The sequence below is a fragment of the Atractosteus spatula genome, unplaced genomic scaffold, assembly GCF_055471065.1.
Source record: "Atractosteus spatula isolate fAtrSpa1 unplaced genomic scaffold, fAtrSpa1.hap1 Scaffold_33, whole genome shotgun sequence".
NCBI classification, from domain to species: Eukaryota; Metazoa; Chordata; class Actinopteri; order Semionotiformes; family Lepisosteidae; genus Atractosteus; species Atractosteus spatula.
Window position 1 is genome coordinate 163,104 of NW_028296861.1, and position 19,277 is coordinate 182,380.

Below are 19,277 nucleotides of genomic sequence, written 5' to 3' on the forward strand. Positions count from 1 at the left end.
AGGCCGTGAGACCGACAGGCCTGCTCTGAGAGAGAGAGAGACAGGCAGGCAGTGAGACAGAGAGACAGGCCGTGAGACCGACAGGCCTGCTCTGAGAGAGAGAGACAGACAGGCAGGCGAGCTCACTCACCGATCCTGTCCAGAACCACACTGTCCCAAACCTTCTTGGCCAGAGTGAACTTCCTGTTGAGCTCCAGCTCTATAGTGTGATAGGCTCCCATCTACGAAACAATGACATCCTATAATAACAATCTCTGAGAGAGACAGAGAGAGACAGAAACAGACAGGAGGATAGAATGAGACAGACAGAGAGACAGACAGAGAGACAGACAGGAGAGAGAGTTAGAGAGAGAGAGCCAGCTGGTCCTGAGGCTCACCGACCTGAGCCACACCGACACTAACCAGCCTCAGGACAACACTGCAACAACACAAGACACACAACACTGCCTCACACATGGACACACAAGAGCTGAGCCCAAAACACAGCCCCCTGAGCCAGCTGGTCCTGAGGCTCACTGACCTGAGCCACACCGACACTAACCAGCCTCAGGACAACACTGCAACAACACAAGACACACAACACTGCCTCACACACGGTCACACGAGCTGAGCCCAAAACACAGCCCCCTGAGCCAGCTGGTCCTGAGGCTCACTGACCTGAGCCACACCGACACTAACCAGCCTCAGGACAACACTGCAACAACACAAGACACACAACACTGCCTCACACACGGTCACACGAGCTGAGCCCAAAACACAGCCCCCTGAGCCAGCTGGTCCTGAGGCTCACTGACCTGAGCCACACCGACACTAACCAGCCTCAGGACAGCACTGCTAGAGCACCACAACTCAGACTCCACCACAGCACAGCACAACACACACAACACACAACCAGCCTCAGGACAGCACTGCTAGAGCACCACAACCCAGACTCCACCACAGCACAGCACAACACACACAACACACAACCAGCCTCAGGACAGCACTGCTAGAGCACCACAACCCAGACTCCACCACATCACAGCACAACACACACAACACACAACCAGCCTCAGGACAGCACTGCTAGAGCACCACAACCCAGACTCCACCACATCACAGCACAACACACACAACACACAACCAGCCTCAGGACAGCACTGCTAGAGCACCACAACCCAGACTCCACCACATCACAGCACAACACACAACCAGCCTCAGGACAGCACTGCTAGAGCACCACAACCCAGACTCCACCACATCACAGCACAACACACACAACACACAACCAGCCTCAGGACAGCACTGCTAGAGCACCACAACCCAGACTCCACCACATCACAGCACAACACACACAACACACAACCAGCCTCAGGACAGCACTGCTAGAGCACCACAACCCAGACTCCACCACATCACAGCACAACACACAACCAGCCTCAGGACAGCACTGCTAGAGCACCACAACCCAGACTCCACCACATCACAGCACAACACACACAACACACAACCAGCCTCAGGACAGCACTGCTAGAGCACCACAACTCAGACTCCACCACATCACAGCACAACACACACAACACACAACCAGCCTCAGGACAGCACTGCTAGAGCACCACAACCCAGACTCCACCACATCACAGCACAACACACACAACACACAACCAGCCTCAGGACAACACTGCTAGAGCACCACAACCCAGACTCCACCACATCACAGCACAACACACACAACACACAACCAGCCTCAGGACAGCACTGCTAGAGCACCACAACCCAGACTCCACCACATCACAGCACAACACACAACCAGCCTCAGGACAGCACTGCTAGAGCACCACAACCCAGACTCCACCACATCACAGCACAACACACACAACACACAACCAGCCTCAGGACAGCACTGCTAGAGCACCACAACCCAGACTCCACCACATCACAGCACAACACACAACCAGCCTCAGGACAGCACTGCTAGAGCACCACAACCCAGACTCCACCACATCACAGCACAACACACACAACACACAACCAGCCTCAGGACAGCACTGCTAGAGCACCACAACCCAGACTCCACCACATCACAGCACAACACACACAACACACAACCAGCCTCAGGACAGCACTGCTAGAGCACCACAACCCAGACTCCACCACATCACAGCACAACACACAACCAGCCTCAGGACAGCACTGCTAGAGCACCACAACCCAGACTCCACCACATCACAGCACAACACACACAACACACAACCAGCCTCAGGACAGCACTGCTAGAGCACCACAACCCAGACTCCACCACATCACAGCACAACACACACAACACACAACCAGCCTCAGGACAGCACTGCTAGAGCACCACAACCCAGACTCCACCACATCACAGCACAACACACACAACACACAACCAGCCTCAGGACAGCACTGCTAGAGCACCACAACCCAGACTCCACCACATCACAGCACAACACACAACCAGCCTCAGGACAGCACTGCTAGAGCACCACAACCCAGACTCCACCACATCACAGCACAACACACACAACACACAACCAGCCTCAGGACAGCACTGCTAGAGCACCACAACTCAGACTCCACCACATCACAGCACAACACACACAACACACAACCAGCCTCAGGACAGCACTGCTAGAGCACCACAACCCAGACTCCACCACATCACAGCACAACACACACAACACACAACCAGCCTCAGGACAACACTGCTAGAGCACCACAACCCAGACTCAACCACATCACAGCACAACACACACAACACACAACCAGCCTCAGGACAGCACTGCTAGAGCACCACAACCCAGACTCCACCACATCACAGCACAACACACACAACACACAACCAGCCTCAGGACAGCACTGCTAGAGCACCACAACCCAGACTCCACCACATCACAGCACAACACACACAACACACAACCAGCCTCAGGACAGCACTGCTAGAGCACCACAACCCAGACTCCACCACATCACAGCACAACACACAACCAGCCTCAGGACAGCACTGCTAGAGCACCACAACCCAGACTCCACCACATCACAGCACAACACACACAACACACAACCAGCCTCAGGACAGCACTGCTAGAGCACCACAACCCAGACTCCACCACATCACAGCACAACACACACAACACACAACCAGCCTCAGGACAGCACTGCTAGAGCACCACAACCCAGACTCCACCACATCACAGCACAACACACACAACACACAACCAGCCTCAGGACAGCACTGCTAGAGCACCACAACCCAGACTCCACCACATCACAGCACAACACACAACCAGCCTCAGGACAGCACTGCTAGAGCACCACAACCCAGACTCCACCACATCACAGCACAACACACACAACACACAACCAGCCTCAGGACAGCACTGCTAGAGCACCACAACCCAGACTCCACCACATCACAGCACAACACACACAACACACAACCAGCCTCAGGACAGCACTGCTAGAGCACCACAACCCAGACTCCACCACATCACAGCACAACACACAACCAGCCTCAGGACAGCACTGCTAGAGCACCACAACCCAGACTCCACCACATCACAGCACAACACACACAACACACAACCAGCCTCAGGACAGCACTGCTAGAGCACCACAACTCAGACTCCACCACATCACAGCACAACACACACAACACACAACCAGCCTCAGGACAGCACTGCTAGAGCACCACAACCCAGACTCCACCACATCACAGCACAACACACACAACACACAACCAGCCTCAGGACAGCACTGCTAGAGCACCACAACCCAGACTCCACCACATCACAGCACAACACACACAACACACAACCAGCCTCAGGACAGCACTGCTAGAGCACCACAACCCAGACTCCACCACATCACAGCACAACACACACAACACACAACCAGCCTCAGGACAGCACTGCTAGAGCACCACAACCCAGACTCCACCACATCACAGCACAACACACAACCAGCCTCAGGACAGCACTGCTAGAGCACCACAACCCAGACTCCACCACATCACAGCACAACACACACAACACACAACCAGCCTCAGGACAGCACTGCTAGAGCACCACAACTCAGACTCCACCACATCACAGCACAACACACACAACACACAACCAGCCTCAGGACAGCACTGCTAGAGCACCACAACCCAGACTCCACCACATCACAGCACAACACACACAACACACAACCAGCCTCAGGACAACACTGCTAGAGCACCACAACCCAGACTCCACCACATCACAGCACAACACACACAACACACAACCAGCCTCAGGACAGCACTGCTAGAGCACCACAACCCAGACTCCACCACATCACAGCACAACACACAACCAGCCTCAGGACAGCACTGCTAGAGCACCACAACCCAGACTCCACCACATCACAGCACAACACACACAACACACAACCAGCCTCAGGACAGCACTGCTAGAGCACCACAACCCAGACTCCACCACATCACAGCACAACACACAACCAGCCTCAGGACAGCACTGCTAGAGCACCACAACCCAGACTCCACCACATCACAGCACAACACACACAACACACAACCAGCCTCAGGACAGCACTGCTAGAGCACCACAACCCAGACTCCACCACATCACAGCACAACACACACAACACACAACCAGCCTCAGGACAGCACTGCTAGAGCACCACAACCCAGACTCCACCACATCACAGCACAACACACAACCAGCCTCAGGACAGCACTGCTAGAGCACCACAACCCAGACTCCACCACATCACAGCACAACACACACAACACACAACCAGCCTCAGGACAGCACTGCTAGAGCACCACAACCCAGACTCCACCACATCACAGCACAACACACACAACACACAACCAGCCTCAGGACAGCACTGCTAGAGCACCACAACCCAGACTCCACCACATCACAGCACAACACACACAACACACAACCAGCCTCAGGACAGCACTGCTAGAGCACCACAACCCAGACTCCACCACATCACAGCACAACACACAACCAGCCTCAGGACAGCACTGCTAGAGCACCACAACCCAGACTCCACCACATCACAGCACAACACACACAACACACAACCAGCCTCAGGACAGCACTGCTAGAGCACCACAACTCAGACTCCACCACATCACAGCACAACACACACAACACACAACCAGCCTCAGGACAGCACTGCTAGAGCACCACAACCCAGACTCCACCACATCACAGCACAACACACACAACACACAACCAGCCTCAGGACAGCACTGCTAGAGCACCACAACCCAGACTCCACCACATCACAGCACAACACACACAACACACAACCAGCCTCAGGACAGCACTGCTAGAGCACCACAACCCAGACTCCACCACATCACAGCACAACACACACAACACACAACCAGCCTCAGGACAGCACTGCTAGAGCACCACAACCCAGACTCCACCACATCACAGCACAACACACACAACACACAACCAGCCTCAGGACAGCACTGCTAGAGCACCACAACCCAGACTCCACCACATCACAGCACAACACACAACCAGCCTCAGGACAGCACTGCTAGAGCACCACAACCCAGACTCCACCACATCACAGCACAACACACACAACACACAACCAGCCTCAGGACAGCACTGCTAGAGCACCACAACCCAGACTCCACCACATCACAGCACAACACACACAACACACAACCAGCCTCAGGACAGCACTGCTAGAGCACCACAACCCAGACTCCACCACATCACAGCACAACACACACAACACACAACCAGCCTCAGGACAGCACTGCTAGAGCACCACAACCCAGACTCCACCACATCACAGCACAACACACAACCAGCCTCAGGACAGCACTGCTAGAGCACCACAACCCAGACTCCACCACATCACAGCACAACACACACAACACACAACCAGCCTCAGGACAGCACTGCTAGAGCACCACAACCCAGACTCCACCACATCACAGCACAACACACACAACACACAACCAGCCTCAGGACAGCACTGCTAGAGCACCACAACCCAGACTCCACCACATCACAGCACAACACACAACCAGCCTCAGGACAGCACTGCTAGAGCACCACAACCCAGACTCCACCACATCACAGCACAACACACACAACACACAACCAGCCTCAGGACAGCACTGCTAGAGCACCACAACTCAGACTCCACCACATCACAGCACAACACACACAACACACAACCAGCCTCAGGACAGCACTGCTAGAGCACCACAACCCAGACTCCACCACATCACAGCACAACACACACAACACACAACCAGCCTCAGGACAGCACTGCTAGAGCACCACAACCCAGACTCCACCACATCACAGCACAACACACACAACACACAACCAGCCTCAGGACAGCACTGCTAGAGCACCACAACCCAGACTCCACCACATCACAGCACAACACACACAACACACAACCAGCCTCAGGACAGCACTGCTAGAGCACCACAACCCAGACTCCACCACATCACAGCACAACACACAACCAGCCTCAGGACAGCACTGCTAGAGCACCACAACCCAGACTCCACCACATCACAGCACAACACACACAACACACAACCAGCCTCAGGACAGCACTGCTAGAGCACCACAACCCAGACTCCACCACATCACAGCACAACACACAACCAGCCTCAGGACAGCACTGCTAGAGCACCACAACCCAGACTCCACCACATCACAGCACAACACACACAACACACAACCAGCCTCAGGACAGCACTGCTAGAGCACCACAACCCAGACTCCACCACATCACAGCACAACACACACAACACACAACCAGCCTCAGGACAGCACTGCTAGAGCACCACAACCCAGACTCCACCACATCACAGCACAACACACACAACACACAACCAGCCTCAGGACAGCACTGCTAGAGCACCACAACCCAGACTCCACCACATCACAGCACAACACACAACCAGCCTCAGGACAGCACTGCTAGAGCACCACAACCCAGACTCCACCACATCACAGCACAACACACACAACACACAACCAGCCTCAGGACAGCACTGCTAGAGCACCACAACCCAGACTCCACCACATCACAGCACAACACACACAACACACAACCAGCCTCAGGACAGCACTGCTAGAGCACCACAACTCAGACTCCACCACATCACAGCACAACACACACAACACACAACCAGCCTCAGGACAGCACTGCTAGAGCACCACAACCCAGACTCCACCACATCACAGCACAACACACACAACACACAACCAGCCTCAGGACAACACTGCTAGAGCACCACAACCCAGACTCAACCACATCACAGCACAACACACACAACACACAACCAGCCTCAGGACAGCACTGCTAGAGCACCACAACCCAGACTCCACCACATCACAGCACAACACACACAACACACAACCAGCCTCAGGACAGCACTGCTAGAGCACCACAACCCAGACTCCACCACATCACAGCACAACACACACAACACACAACCAGCCTCAGGACAGCACTGCTAGAGCACCACAACCCAGACTCCACCACATCACAGCACAACACACAACCAGCCTCAGGACAGCACTGCTAGAGCACCACAACCCAGACTCCACCACATCACAGCACAACACACACAACACACAACCAGCCTCAGGACAGCACTGCTAGAGCACCACAACCCAGACTCCACCACATCACAGCACAACACACACAACACACAACCAGCCTCAGGACAGCACTGCTAGAGCACCACAACCCAGACTCCACCACATCACAGCACAACACACACAACACACAACCAGCCTCAGGACAGCACTGCTAGAGCACCACAACCCAGACTCCACCACATCACAGCACAACACACAACCAGCCTCAGGACAGCACTGCTAGAGCACCACAACCCAGACTCCACCACATCACAGCACAACACACACAACACACAACCAGCCTCAGGACAGCACTGCTAGAGCACCACAACCCAGACTCCACCACATCACAGCACAACACACACAACACACAACCAGCCTCAGGACAGCACTGCTAGAGCACCACAACCCAGACTCCACCACATCACAGCACAACACACAACCAGCCTCAGGACAGCACTGCTAGAGCACCACAACCCAGACTCCACCACATCACAGCACAACACACACAACACACAACCAGCCTCAGGACAGCACTGCTAGAGCACCACAACTCAGACTCCACCACATCACAGCACAACACACACAACACACAACCAGCCTCAGGACAGCACTGCTAGAGCACCACAACCCAGACTCCACCACATCACAGCACAACACACACAACACACAACCAGCCTCAGGACAGCACTGCTAGAGCACCACAACCCAGACTCCACCACATCACAGCACAACACACACAACACACAACCAGCCTCAGGACAGCACTGCTAGAGCACCACAACCCAGACTCCACCACATCACAGCACAACACACACAACACACAACCAGCCTCAGGACAGCACTGCTAGAGCACCACAACCCAGACTCCACCACATCACAGCACAACACACACAACACACAACCAGCCTCAGGACAGCACTGCTAGAGCACCACAACCCAGACTCCACCACATCACAGCACAACACACAACCAGCCTCAGGACAGCACTGCTAGAGCACCACAACCCAGACTCCACCACATCACAGCACAACACACACAACACACAACCAGCCTCAGGACAGCACTGCTAGAGCACCACAACCCAGACTCCACCACATCACAGCACAACACACACAACACACAACCAGCCTCAGGACAGCACTGCTAGAGCACCACAACCCAGACTCCACCACATCACAGCACAACACACACAACACACAACCAGCCTCAGGACAGCACTGCTAGAGCACCACAACCCAGACTCCACCACATCACAGCACAACACACAACCAGCCTCAGGACAGCACTGCTAGAGCACCACAACTCAGACTCCACCACATCACAGCACAACACACACAACACACAACCAGCCTCAGGACAGCACTGCTAGAGCACCACAACCCAGACTCCACCACATCACAGCACAACACACACAACACACAACCAGCCTCAGGACAGCACTGCTAGAGCACCACAACCCAGACTCCACCACATCACAGCACAACACACAACCAGCCTCAGGACAGCACTGCTAGAGCACCACAACCCAGACTCCACCACATCACAGCACAACACACACAACACACAACCAGCCTCAGGACAGCACTGCTAGAGCACCACAACTCAGACTCCACCACATCACAGCACAACACACACAACACACAACCAGCCTCAGGACAGCACTGCTAGAGCACCACAACCCAGACTCCACCACATCACAGCACAACACACACAACACACAACCAGCCTCAGGACAGCACTGCTAGAGCACCACAACCCAGACTCCACCACATCACAGCACAACACACACAACACACAACCAGCCTCAGGACAGCACTGCTAGAGCACCACAACCCAGACTCCACCACATCACAGCACAACACACACAACACACAACCAGCCTCAGGACAGCACTGCAAGAGCACCACAACCCAGACTCAACCACATCACAGCACAATACACACAACACACAACCAGCCTCAGGACAGCACTGCTAGAGCACCACAACTCAGACTCCACCACATCACAGCACAATACACACAACACACAACCAGCCTCAGGACAGCACTGCTAGAGCACCACAACCCAGACTCCACCACATCACAGCACAACACACACAACACACAACCAGCCTCAGGACAGCACTGCTACAGCACCACAACCCAGACTCCACCACATCACAGCACAACACACACAACACACAACCAGCCTCAGGACAGCACTGCTAGAGCACCACAACCCAGACTCCACCACATCACAGCACAACACACACAACACACAACCAGCCTCAGGACAGCACTGCTAGAGCACCACAACCCAGACTCCACCACATCACAGCACAACACACACAACACACAACCAGCCTCAGGACAACACTGCTAGAGCACCACAACCCAGACTCCACCACATCACAGCACAACACACACAACACACAACCAGCCTCAGGACAGCACTGCTAGAGCACCACAACCCAGACTCCACCACATCACAGCACAACACACACAACACACAACCAGCCTCAGGACAGCACTGCTAGAGCACCACAACCCAGACTCCACCACATCACAGCACAGATCAAACAGCAATATCTCACACACTGGGACACACACACACAAACACAACATAAACTGGAATGCTACAGAACCCTAAACAGACAATACACACTAGCTGAATATTTGACCAAAATAAAAAAAAATAACAAACAGAAACAGACCCTGACGAAGTACAGGCTCAGTGACCACAGCCTGGACACACACACTGGACACAGGCAGACCTGGCTGTCCAGAGAAGACAGGCTCAGTGACCACAGCCTGGACACACACACTGGACACAGGCAGACCTGGCTGCCCAGAGAGGACAGGCTCAGTGACCACAGCCTGGACACACACACTGGACACAGGCAGACCTGGCTGTCCAGAGAGGACAGGCTGTGCTCCCACTGCCAGCGGGGAGAAATAGAGACAGAGGTGCACTTCCTACTGCACTGTGACAGATACTCTGGGATTAGAGAAACATTCTTCCCGAAATTCAGAAATCTAGTCCCAGAGTTCCCACACCTGCCAGAATCACAACGGGTCCCAATCCTACTGGGAGAGGGAGGAGGGAACTCAGTTGATCTGGCAGCCCAGTATGTGATCTCCTGTCACAGCCTGAGGAACAGTGAGTCTGTCTCCCAATAATAATAATACAGTGTGTGATCTCCTGTCCCAGCCTGAGGAACAGACAGTGAGTCTGTCTCTCAATAATAATAATACAGTGTGATCTCCTATCCCAGCCTGAGGAACAGTGAGTCTGACTCCCAATAATGCTCCAGCCGCCTACAGTCTATGTCAATATTTTATAATATGTCTTTGTTGTAAATGTCTGTAATATGTCTGTAGATTTTATTTTACTTCTATTTTTTGTTTTGTTCCATGTTAATTTTATTTTTATTTGCTTTGGCAACACTGATTGTACCCATCGGTCATGCTAATAAAGCACCTTGAACTGAATTGAATTGAATTCAGTTAATCCAGGAGTTGGGTTGGGGAGGGGTTAAAACAGGGCGGAGCCATGATTTTGGAGGGCGTGTTTCTAATCAAAGCAGCGTGAGATATAACCCTACTGGGGGCGGGGTCTATACTCTGACGGGGCGGAGTCAATAGCAGGGGTGGGCGGGGCCTCACCTTGACAAACTCGTTCTCCTGGATGTTGGTGCCCTTCACTCGCAACTGGCAGGCCTGCGTGTCGAAGTCGATGGTTTCCACGGAGATGGTGAGCGTGGTCCTCACACGGCTACTGCCCACACTGCCTGTGGAGGACTCTGTCTGCACCTTCCTGAGAGACAGACGCAGAGAGAGACACTGTCTGTGGAGGACTGCGTCTGCACCTTCCTGAGAGACAGACGCAGAGACAGACACTGCCTGTGGAGGACTGCGTCTGCACCTTCCTGAGAGACAGACGCAGAGAGAGACACTGCCTGTGGAGGACTGCGTCTGCACCTTCCTGAGAGACAGACGCAGAGAGAGACACTGTCTGTGGAGGACTGCGTCTGCACCTTCCTGAGAGACAGACGCAGAGAGAGACACTGCCTGTGGAGGACTGCGTCTGCACCTTCCTGAGAGACGGACGCAGAGACAGACACTGCCTGTGGAGGACTGCGTCTGCACCTTCCTGAGAGACAGACGCAGAGAGAGACACTGCCTGTGGAGGACTGCGTCTGCACCTTCCTGAGAGACAGACACTGCCTGTGGAGGACTGCGTCTGCACCTTCCTGAGAGACAGACGCAGAGAGAGACACTGCCTGTGGAGGACTGCGTCTGCACCTTCCTGAGAGACAGACGCAGAGACAGACACTGCCTGTGGAGGACTGCGTCTGCACCTTCCTGAGAGACAGACGCAGAGAGAGACACTGCCTGTGGAGGACTCTGTCTGCACCTTCCTGAGAGACAGACGCAGAGAGAGACACTGTCTGTGGAGGACTGCGTCTGCACCTTCCTGAGAGACAGACGCAGAGAGAGACACTGCCTGTGGAGGACTGCGTCTGCACCTTCCTGAGAGACAGACGCAGAGAGAGACACTGCCTGTGGAGGACTGCGTCTGCACCTTCCTGAGAGACAGACGCAGAGAGAGACACTGCCTGTGGAGGACTCTGTCTGCACCTTCCTGAGAGACAGACGCAGAGAGAGACACTGCCTGTGGAGGACTGCGTCTGCACCTTCCTGAGAGACAGACGCAGAGAGAGACACTGTCTGTGGAGGACTCTGTCTGCACCTTCCTGAGAGACAGACACTGCCTGTGGAGGACTGCGTCTGCACCTTCCTGAGAGACAGACGCAGAGAGAGACACTGCCTGTGGAGGACTGCGTCTGCACCTTCCTGAGAGACAGACACTGCCTGTGGAGGACTGCGTCTGCACCTTCCTGAGAGACAGACGCAGAGAGAGACACTGCCTGTGGAGGACTGCGTCTGCACCTTCCTGAGAGACAGACGCAGAGAGAGACACTGTCTGTGGAGGACTGCGTCTGCACCTTCCTGAGAGACAGACGCAGAGAGAGACACTGCCTGTGGAGGACTGCGTCTGCACCTTCCTGAGAGACAGACGCAGAGAGAGACACTGTCTGTGGAGGACTGCGTCTGCACCTTCCTGAGAGACAGACGCAGAGAGAGACACTGCCTGTGGAGGACTGCGTCTGCACCTTCCTGAGAGACAGACGCAGAGAGAGACACTGTCTGTGGAGGACTGCGTCTGCACCTTCCTGAGAGACAGACGCAGAGAGAGACACTGCCTGTGGAGGACTGCGTCTGCACCTTCCTGAGAGACGGACGCAGAGACAGACACTGCCTGTGGAGGACTGCGTCTGCACCTTCCTGAGAGACAGACGCAGAGAGAGACACTGCCTGTGGAGGACTGCGTCTGCACCTTCCTGAGAGACAGACACTGCCTGTGGAGGACTGCGTCTGCACCTTCCTGAGAGACAGACACAGAGACAGACACTGCCTGTGGAGGACTGCGTCTGCACCTTCCTGAGAGACAGACGCAGAGAGAGACACTGCCTGTGGAGGACTCTGTCTGCACCTTCCTGAGAGACAGACGCAGAGAGAGACACTGTCTGTGGAGGACTGCGTCTGCACCTTCCTGAGAGACAGACGCAGAGAGAGACACTGCCTGTGGAGGACTGCGTCTGCACCTTCCTGAGAGACAGACGCAGAGAGAGACACTGCCTGTGGAGGACTGCGTCTGCACCTTCCTGAGAGACAGACGCAGAGAGAGACACTGCCTGTGGAGGACTCTGTCTGCACCTTCCTGAGAGACAGACGCAGAGAGAGACACTGTCTGTGGAGGACTGCGTCTGCACCTTCCTGAGAGACAGACGCAGAGACAGACACTGCCTGTGGAGGACTGCGTCTGCACCTTCCTGAGAGACAGACGCAGAGAGAGACACTGTCTGTGGAGGACTGCGTCTGCACCTTCCTGAGAGACAGACGCAGAGAGAGACACTGTCTGTGGAGGACTGCGTCTGCACCTTCCTGAGAGACAGACGCAGAGAGAGACACTGTCTGTGGAGGACTCTGTCTGCACCTTCCTGAGAGACAGACACTGCCTGTGGAGGACTGCGTCTGCACCTTCCTGAGAGACAGACGCAGAGAGAGACACTGCCTGTGGAGGACTGCGTCTGCACCTTCCTGAGAGACAGACACTGCCTGTGGAGGACTGCGTCTGCACCTTCCTGAGAGACAGACGCAGAGAGAGACACTGCCTGTGGAGGACTGCGTCTGCACCTTCCTGAGAGACAGACGCAGAGAGAGACACTGTCTGTGGAGGACTGCGTCTGCACCTTCCTGAGAGACAGACGCAGAGAGAGACACTGCCTGTGGAGGACTGCGTCTGCACCTTCCTGAGAGACAGACGCAGAGAGAGACACTGTCTGTGGAGGACTGCGTCTGCACCTTCCTGAGAGACAGACGCAGAGAGAGACACTGCCTGTGGAGGACTGCGTCTGCACCTTCCTGAGAGACAGACGCAGAGAGAGACACTGTCTGTGGAGGACTGCGTCTGCACCTTCCTGAGAGACAGACGCAGAGAGAGACACTGTCTGTGGAGGACTGCGTCTGCACCTTCCTGAGAGACAGACACTGCCTGTGGAGGACTGCGTCTGCACCTTCCTGAGAGACAGACGCAGAGAGAGACACTGTCTGTGGAGGACTGCGTCTGCACCTTCCTGAGAGACAGACGCAGAGAGAGACACTGCCTGTGGAGGACTGCGTCTGCACCTTCCTGAGAGACAGACGCAGAGAGAGACACTGTCTGTGGAGGACTGCGTCTGCACCTTCCTGAGAGACAGACGCAGAGAGAGACACTGTCTGTGGAGTACTCTGTCTGCACCTTCCTGAGAGACAGACACTGCCTGTGGAGGACTGCGTCTGCACCTTCCTGAGAGACAGACGCAGAGAGAGACACTGTCTGTGGAGGACTCTGTCTGCACCTTCCTGAGAGACAGACGCAGAGAGAGACACTGCCTGTGGAGGACTCTGTCTGCACCTTCCTGAGAGACAGACGCAGAGACAGACACTGCCTGTGGAGGACTGCGTCTGCACCTTTCTGAGAGACAGACGCAGAGAGAGACACTGTCTGTGGAGTACTCTGTCTGCACCTTCCTGAGAGACAGACGCAGAGACAGACACTGCCTGTGGAGGACTGCGTCTGCACCTTCCTGAGAGACAGACGCAGAGAGAGACACTGTCTGTGGAGGACTGCGTCTGCACCTTCCTGAGAGACAGACGCAGAGAGAGACACTGCCTGTGGAGGACTGCGTCTGCACCTTCCTGAGAGACAGACGCAGAGAGAGACACTGCCTGTGGAGGACTCTGTCTGCACCTTCCTGAGAGACAGACACTGCCTGTGGAGGACTGCGTCTGCACCTTCCTGAGAGACAGACGCAGAGAGAGACACTGCCTGTGGAGGACTGCGTCTGCACCTTCCTGAGAGACAGACGCAGAGAGAGACACTGTCTGTGGAGGACTCTGTCTGCACCTTCCTGAGAGACAGACACTGCCTGTGGAGGACTGCGTCTGCACCTTCCTGAGAGACAGACGCAGAGAGAGACACTGCCTGTGGAGGACTCTGTCTGCACCTTCCTGAGAGACAGACACTGCCTGTGGAGGACTGCGTCTGCACCTTCCTGAGAGACAGACGCAGAGAGAGACACTGTCTGTGGAGGACTGCGTCTGCACCTTCCTGAGAGACAGACGCAGAGAGAGACACTGCCTGTGGAGGACTCTGTCTGCACCTTCCTGAGAGACAGACACTGCCTGTGGAGGACTGCGTCTGCACCTTCCTGAGAGACAGACGCAGAGAGAGACACTGTCTGTGGAGGACTCTGTCTGCACCTTCCTGAGAGACATACAGGCAGACAGGACTCACGTGTCTGAAGGGTGTTTCCATGGTGACTCACCTGATTGTGGAGGCTCGCAGGCTGTCGCCCACCTGTAGGAGATTGTAGGTGTGCCACATGTCCTCTGGCTCCTCTGGAATCAGTGTCACCTGACTGAGAGAGAGAGGGGTTAATACAGACACACTGACTGGACACTCCAGTACATTAACACTGCACTGAGAGAGAGAGGGGTTAATACAGACACACTGACTGGACACTCCAGTACATTAACACTGCACTGAGAGAGAGAGGGGTTAATACAGACACACTGACTGGACACTCCAGTACATTAACACTGCACTGAGAGAGAGAGGGGTTAATACAGACACACTGACTGGACACTCCAGTACATTAACACTGCACAGAGAGAGAGAGGGGTTAATACAGACACACTGACTGGACACTCCAGTACATTAACACTGCACTGAGAGAGAGAGGGGTTCATACACACACACTGACTGGACACTCCAGTACATTAACACTGCACTGAGAGAGAGAGGGGTTAATACAGACACACTGACTGGACACTCCAGTACATTAACACTGCACTGAGAGAGAGAGGGGTTAATACAGACACACTGACCTGACACTCCAGTACATTAACACTGCACTGAGAGAGAGAGGGGTTAATACAGACACACTGACTGGACACTCCAGTACATTAACACTGCACTGAGAGAGAGGGGTTAATACAGACACACTGACTGGACACTCCAGTACATTAACACTGCACTGAGAGAGAGAGAGAGAGGGGTGAATACAGACACACTGACTGGACACTCCAGTACATTAACACTGCACTGAGAGAGAGAGGGGTTAATACACACACACTGACTGGACACTCCAGTACATTAACACTGCACTGAGAGAGAGAGAGGGGTGAATACACACACACTGACTGGACACTCCAGTACATTAACACTGCACTGAGAGAGAGGGGTTAATACAGACACACTGACTGGAGACTCCAGTACATGAACACTGCACTGAGAGAGAGAGGGGTTAATACAGACACACTGACTGGAGACTCCAGTACATGAACACTGCACTGAGAGAGAGAGGGGTTAATACACACACACTGACTGGACACTCCAGTACATTAACACTGCACTGAGAGAGAGAGGGGTTAATACAGACACACTGACTGGACACTCCAGTACATTAACACTGCACTGAGAGAGAGAGGGGTAAATACAGACACACTGACTGGACACTCCAGTTCATTAACACTGCACTGAGAGAGAGAGGGGTTCATACACACACACTGACTGGACACTCCAGTACATTAACACTGCACTGAGAGAGAGAGGGGTTAATACAGACACACTGACCTGACACTCCAGTACATTAACACTGCACTGAGAGAGAGAGGGGTTAATACAGACACACTGACTGGACACTCCAGTACATTAACACTGCACTGAGAGAGAGAGAGAGAGAGGGGTGAATACAGACACACTGACTGGACACTCCAGTACATTAACACTGCACTGAGAGAGAGAGGGGTTAATACACACACACTGACTGGACACTCCAGTACATTAACACTGCACTGAGAGAGAGAGAGGGGTTAATACAGACACACTGACTGGACACTCCAGTATATTAAAACTGCACTGAGAGAGAGAGGGGTTCATACAGACACACTGACTGGACACTCCAGTACATTAACACTGCACTGAGAGAGAGAGGGGTTAATACACACACACTGACTGGACACTCCAGTACATTAACACTGCACTGAGAGAGAGAGGGGTTAATACAGACACACTGACTGGACACTCCAGTACATTAACACTGCACTGAGAGAGAGGGGTTCATACAGACACACTGACTGGACACTCCAGTACATTAACACTGCACTAAGAGAGAGGGGGGTTAATACAGACACACTGACTGGACACTCCAGTACATTAACACTGCACTGAGAGAGAGAGGGGTTAATACACACACACTGACTGGACACTCCAGTACATTAACACTGCACTGAGAGAGAGAGAGGGGTTAATACAGACACACTGACTGGACACTCCAGTACATTAACACTGCACTGAGAGAGAGAGAGGGGTTAATACAGACACACTGACTGGACACTCCAGTACATTAACACTGCACTGAGAGAGAGAGAGGGGTTAATACACACACACTGACTGGACACTCCAGTACATTAACACTGCACTGAGAGAGAGGGGTTAATACAGACACACTGACTGGACACTCCAGTACATTAACACTGCACTGAGAGAGAGAGGGGTTAATACAGACACACTGACTGGACACTCCAGTACATGAACACTGCACTGAGAGAGAGAGGGGTTAATACACACACACTGACTGGACACTCCAGTACATTAACACTGCACTGAGAGAGAGAGGGGTTAATACAGACACACTGACTGGACACTCCAGTACATTAACACTGCACTGAGAGAGAGAGGGGTTAATACAGACACACTGACTGGACACTCCAGTACATTAACACTGCACTGAGAGAGAGAGAGGGGTTAATACACACACACTGACTGGACACTCCAGTACATTAACACTGCACTGAGAGAGAGGGGTTAATACAGACACACTGACTGGACACTCCAGTACATTAACACTGCACTGAGAGAGAGAGAGAGGGGGGTTAATACAGACACACTGACTGGACACTCCAGTACATTAACACTGCACTGAGAGAGAGAGGGGTTAATACACACACACTGACTGGACACTCCAGTACATTAACACTGCACTGAGAGAGAGAGAGGGGTTAATACAGACACACTGACTGGACACTCCAGTACATTAACACTGCACTGAGAGAGAGAGAGGGGTTAATACAGACACACTGACTGGACACTCCAGTACATTAACACTGCACTGAGAGAGAGAGAGGGGTTAATACACACACACTGACTGGACACTCCAGTACATTAACACTGCACTGAGAGAGAGGGGTTAATACAGACACACTGACTGGACACTCCAGTACATTAACACTGCACTGAGAGAGAGAGGGGTTAATACAGACACACTGACTGGACACTCCAGTACATGAACACTGCACTGAGAGAGAGAGGGGTTAATACACACACACTGACTGGACACTCCAGTACATTAACACTGCACTGAGAGAGAGAGGGGTTAATACAGACACACTGACTGGACACTCCAGTACATTAACACTGCACTGAGAGAGAGAGGGGTTAATACAGACACACTGACTGGACACTCCAGTACATTAACACTGCACTGAGAGAGAGAGAGGGGTTAATACACACACACTGACTGGACACTCCAGTACATTAACACTGCACTGAGAGAGAGGGGTTAATACAGACACACTGACTGGACACTCCAGTACATTAACACTGCACTGAGAGAGAGAGGGGTTAATACACACACACTGACTGGACACTCCAGTACATTAACACTGCACTGAGAGAGAGAGAGGGGTTAATACACACACACTGACTGGACACTCCAGTACACTAACAGTGAGAGTAAACCACTCATGTTTTATGACACAACAGAGTTTAAATGAATGACAATTCATTTAAGACAATTATACTGAAGTCCAGACGTTTCTATCCCGACAGACTTACCCCGCATTGTCCTTCTCAATGTCTTTACTGAGAAGCTTCATCTTCAAACTGCTCTAAAATCCAACTAAACAGCTTTGAATCTATTTATTCACATCGCCAGCTTTCGGAAGAGGTACAGTCCGTCATCATGGAAAGGCGCGGGCGGAGCTCGGAGAA

At 53.5% G+C, this 19,277-nt stretch overlaps 1 protein-coding gene across 4 annotated transcripts in view; it reads right to left on the reverse strand.

Annotated features, from left to right (window-relative positions):
• The window catches only part of pelo (pelota mRNA surveillance and ribosome rescue factor), a 35,257-nt gene extending 15,980 nt beyond the window's left edge, over nt 1–19,277 (reverse strand). For all 4 annotated transcript variants that reach the window (XR_016088904.1, XM_088909532.1, XM_088909533.1 and 1 more), the window contains exons 1-4: nt 19,122–19,277; nt 15,550–15,642; nt 11,282–11,432; nt 131–221 (exon numbers count right to left, since the gene is read on the reverse strand). Coding sequence is in view for 3 of the 4 variants with exons in the window: in XM_088909532.1 (XP_088765658.1) it covers nt 131–221; nt 11,282–11,432; nt 15,550–15,642; nt 19,122–19,162 (376 nt within the window). In the remaining variant the exon portion in view is untranslated. The remainder of the gene's footprint in view (nt 1–130; nt 222–11,281; nt 11,433–15,549; nt 15,643–19,121) is intronic.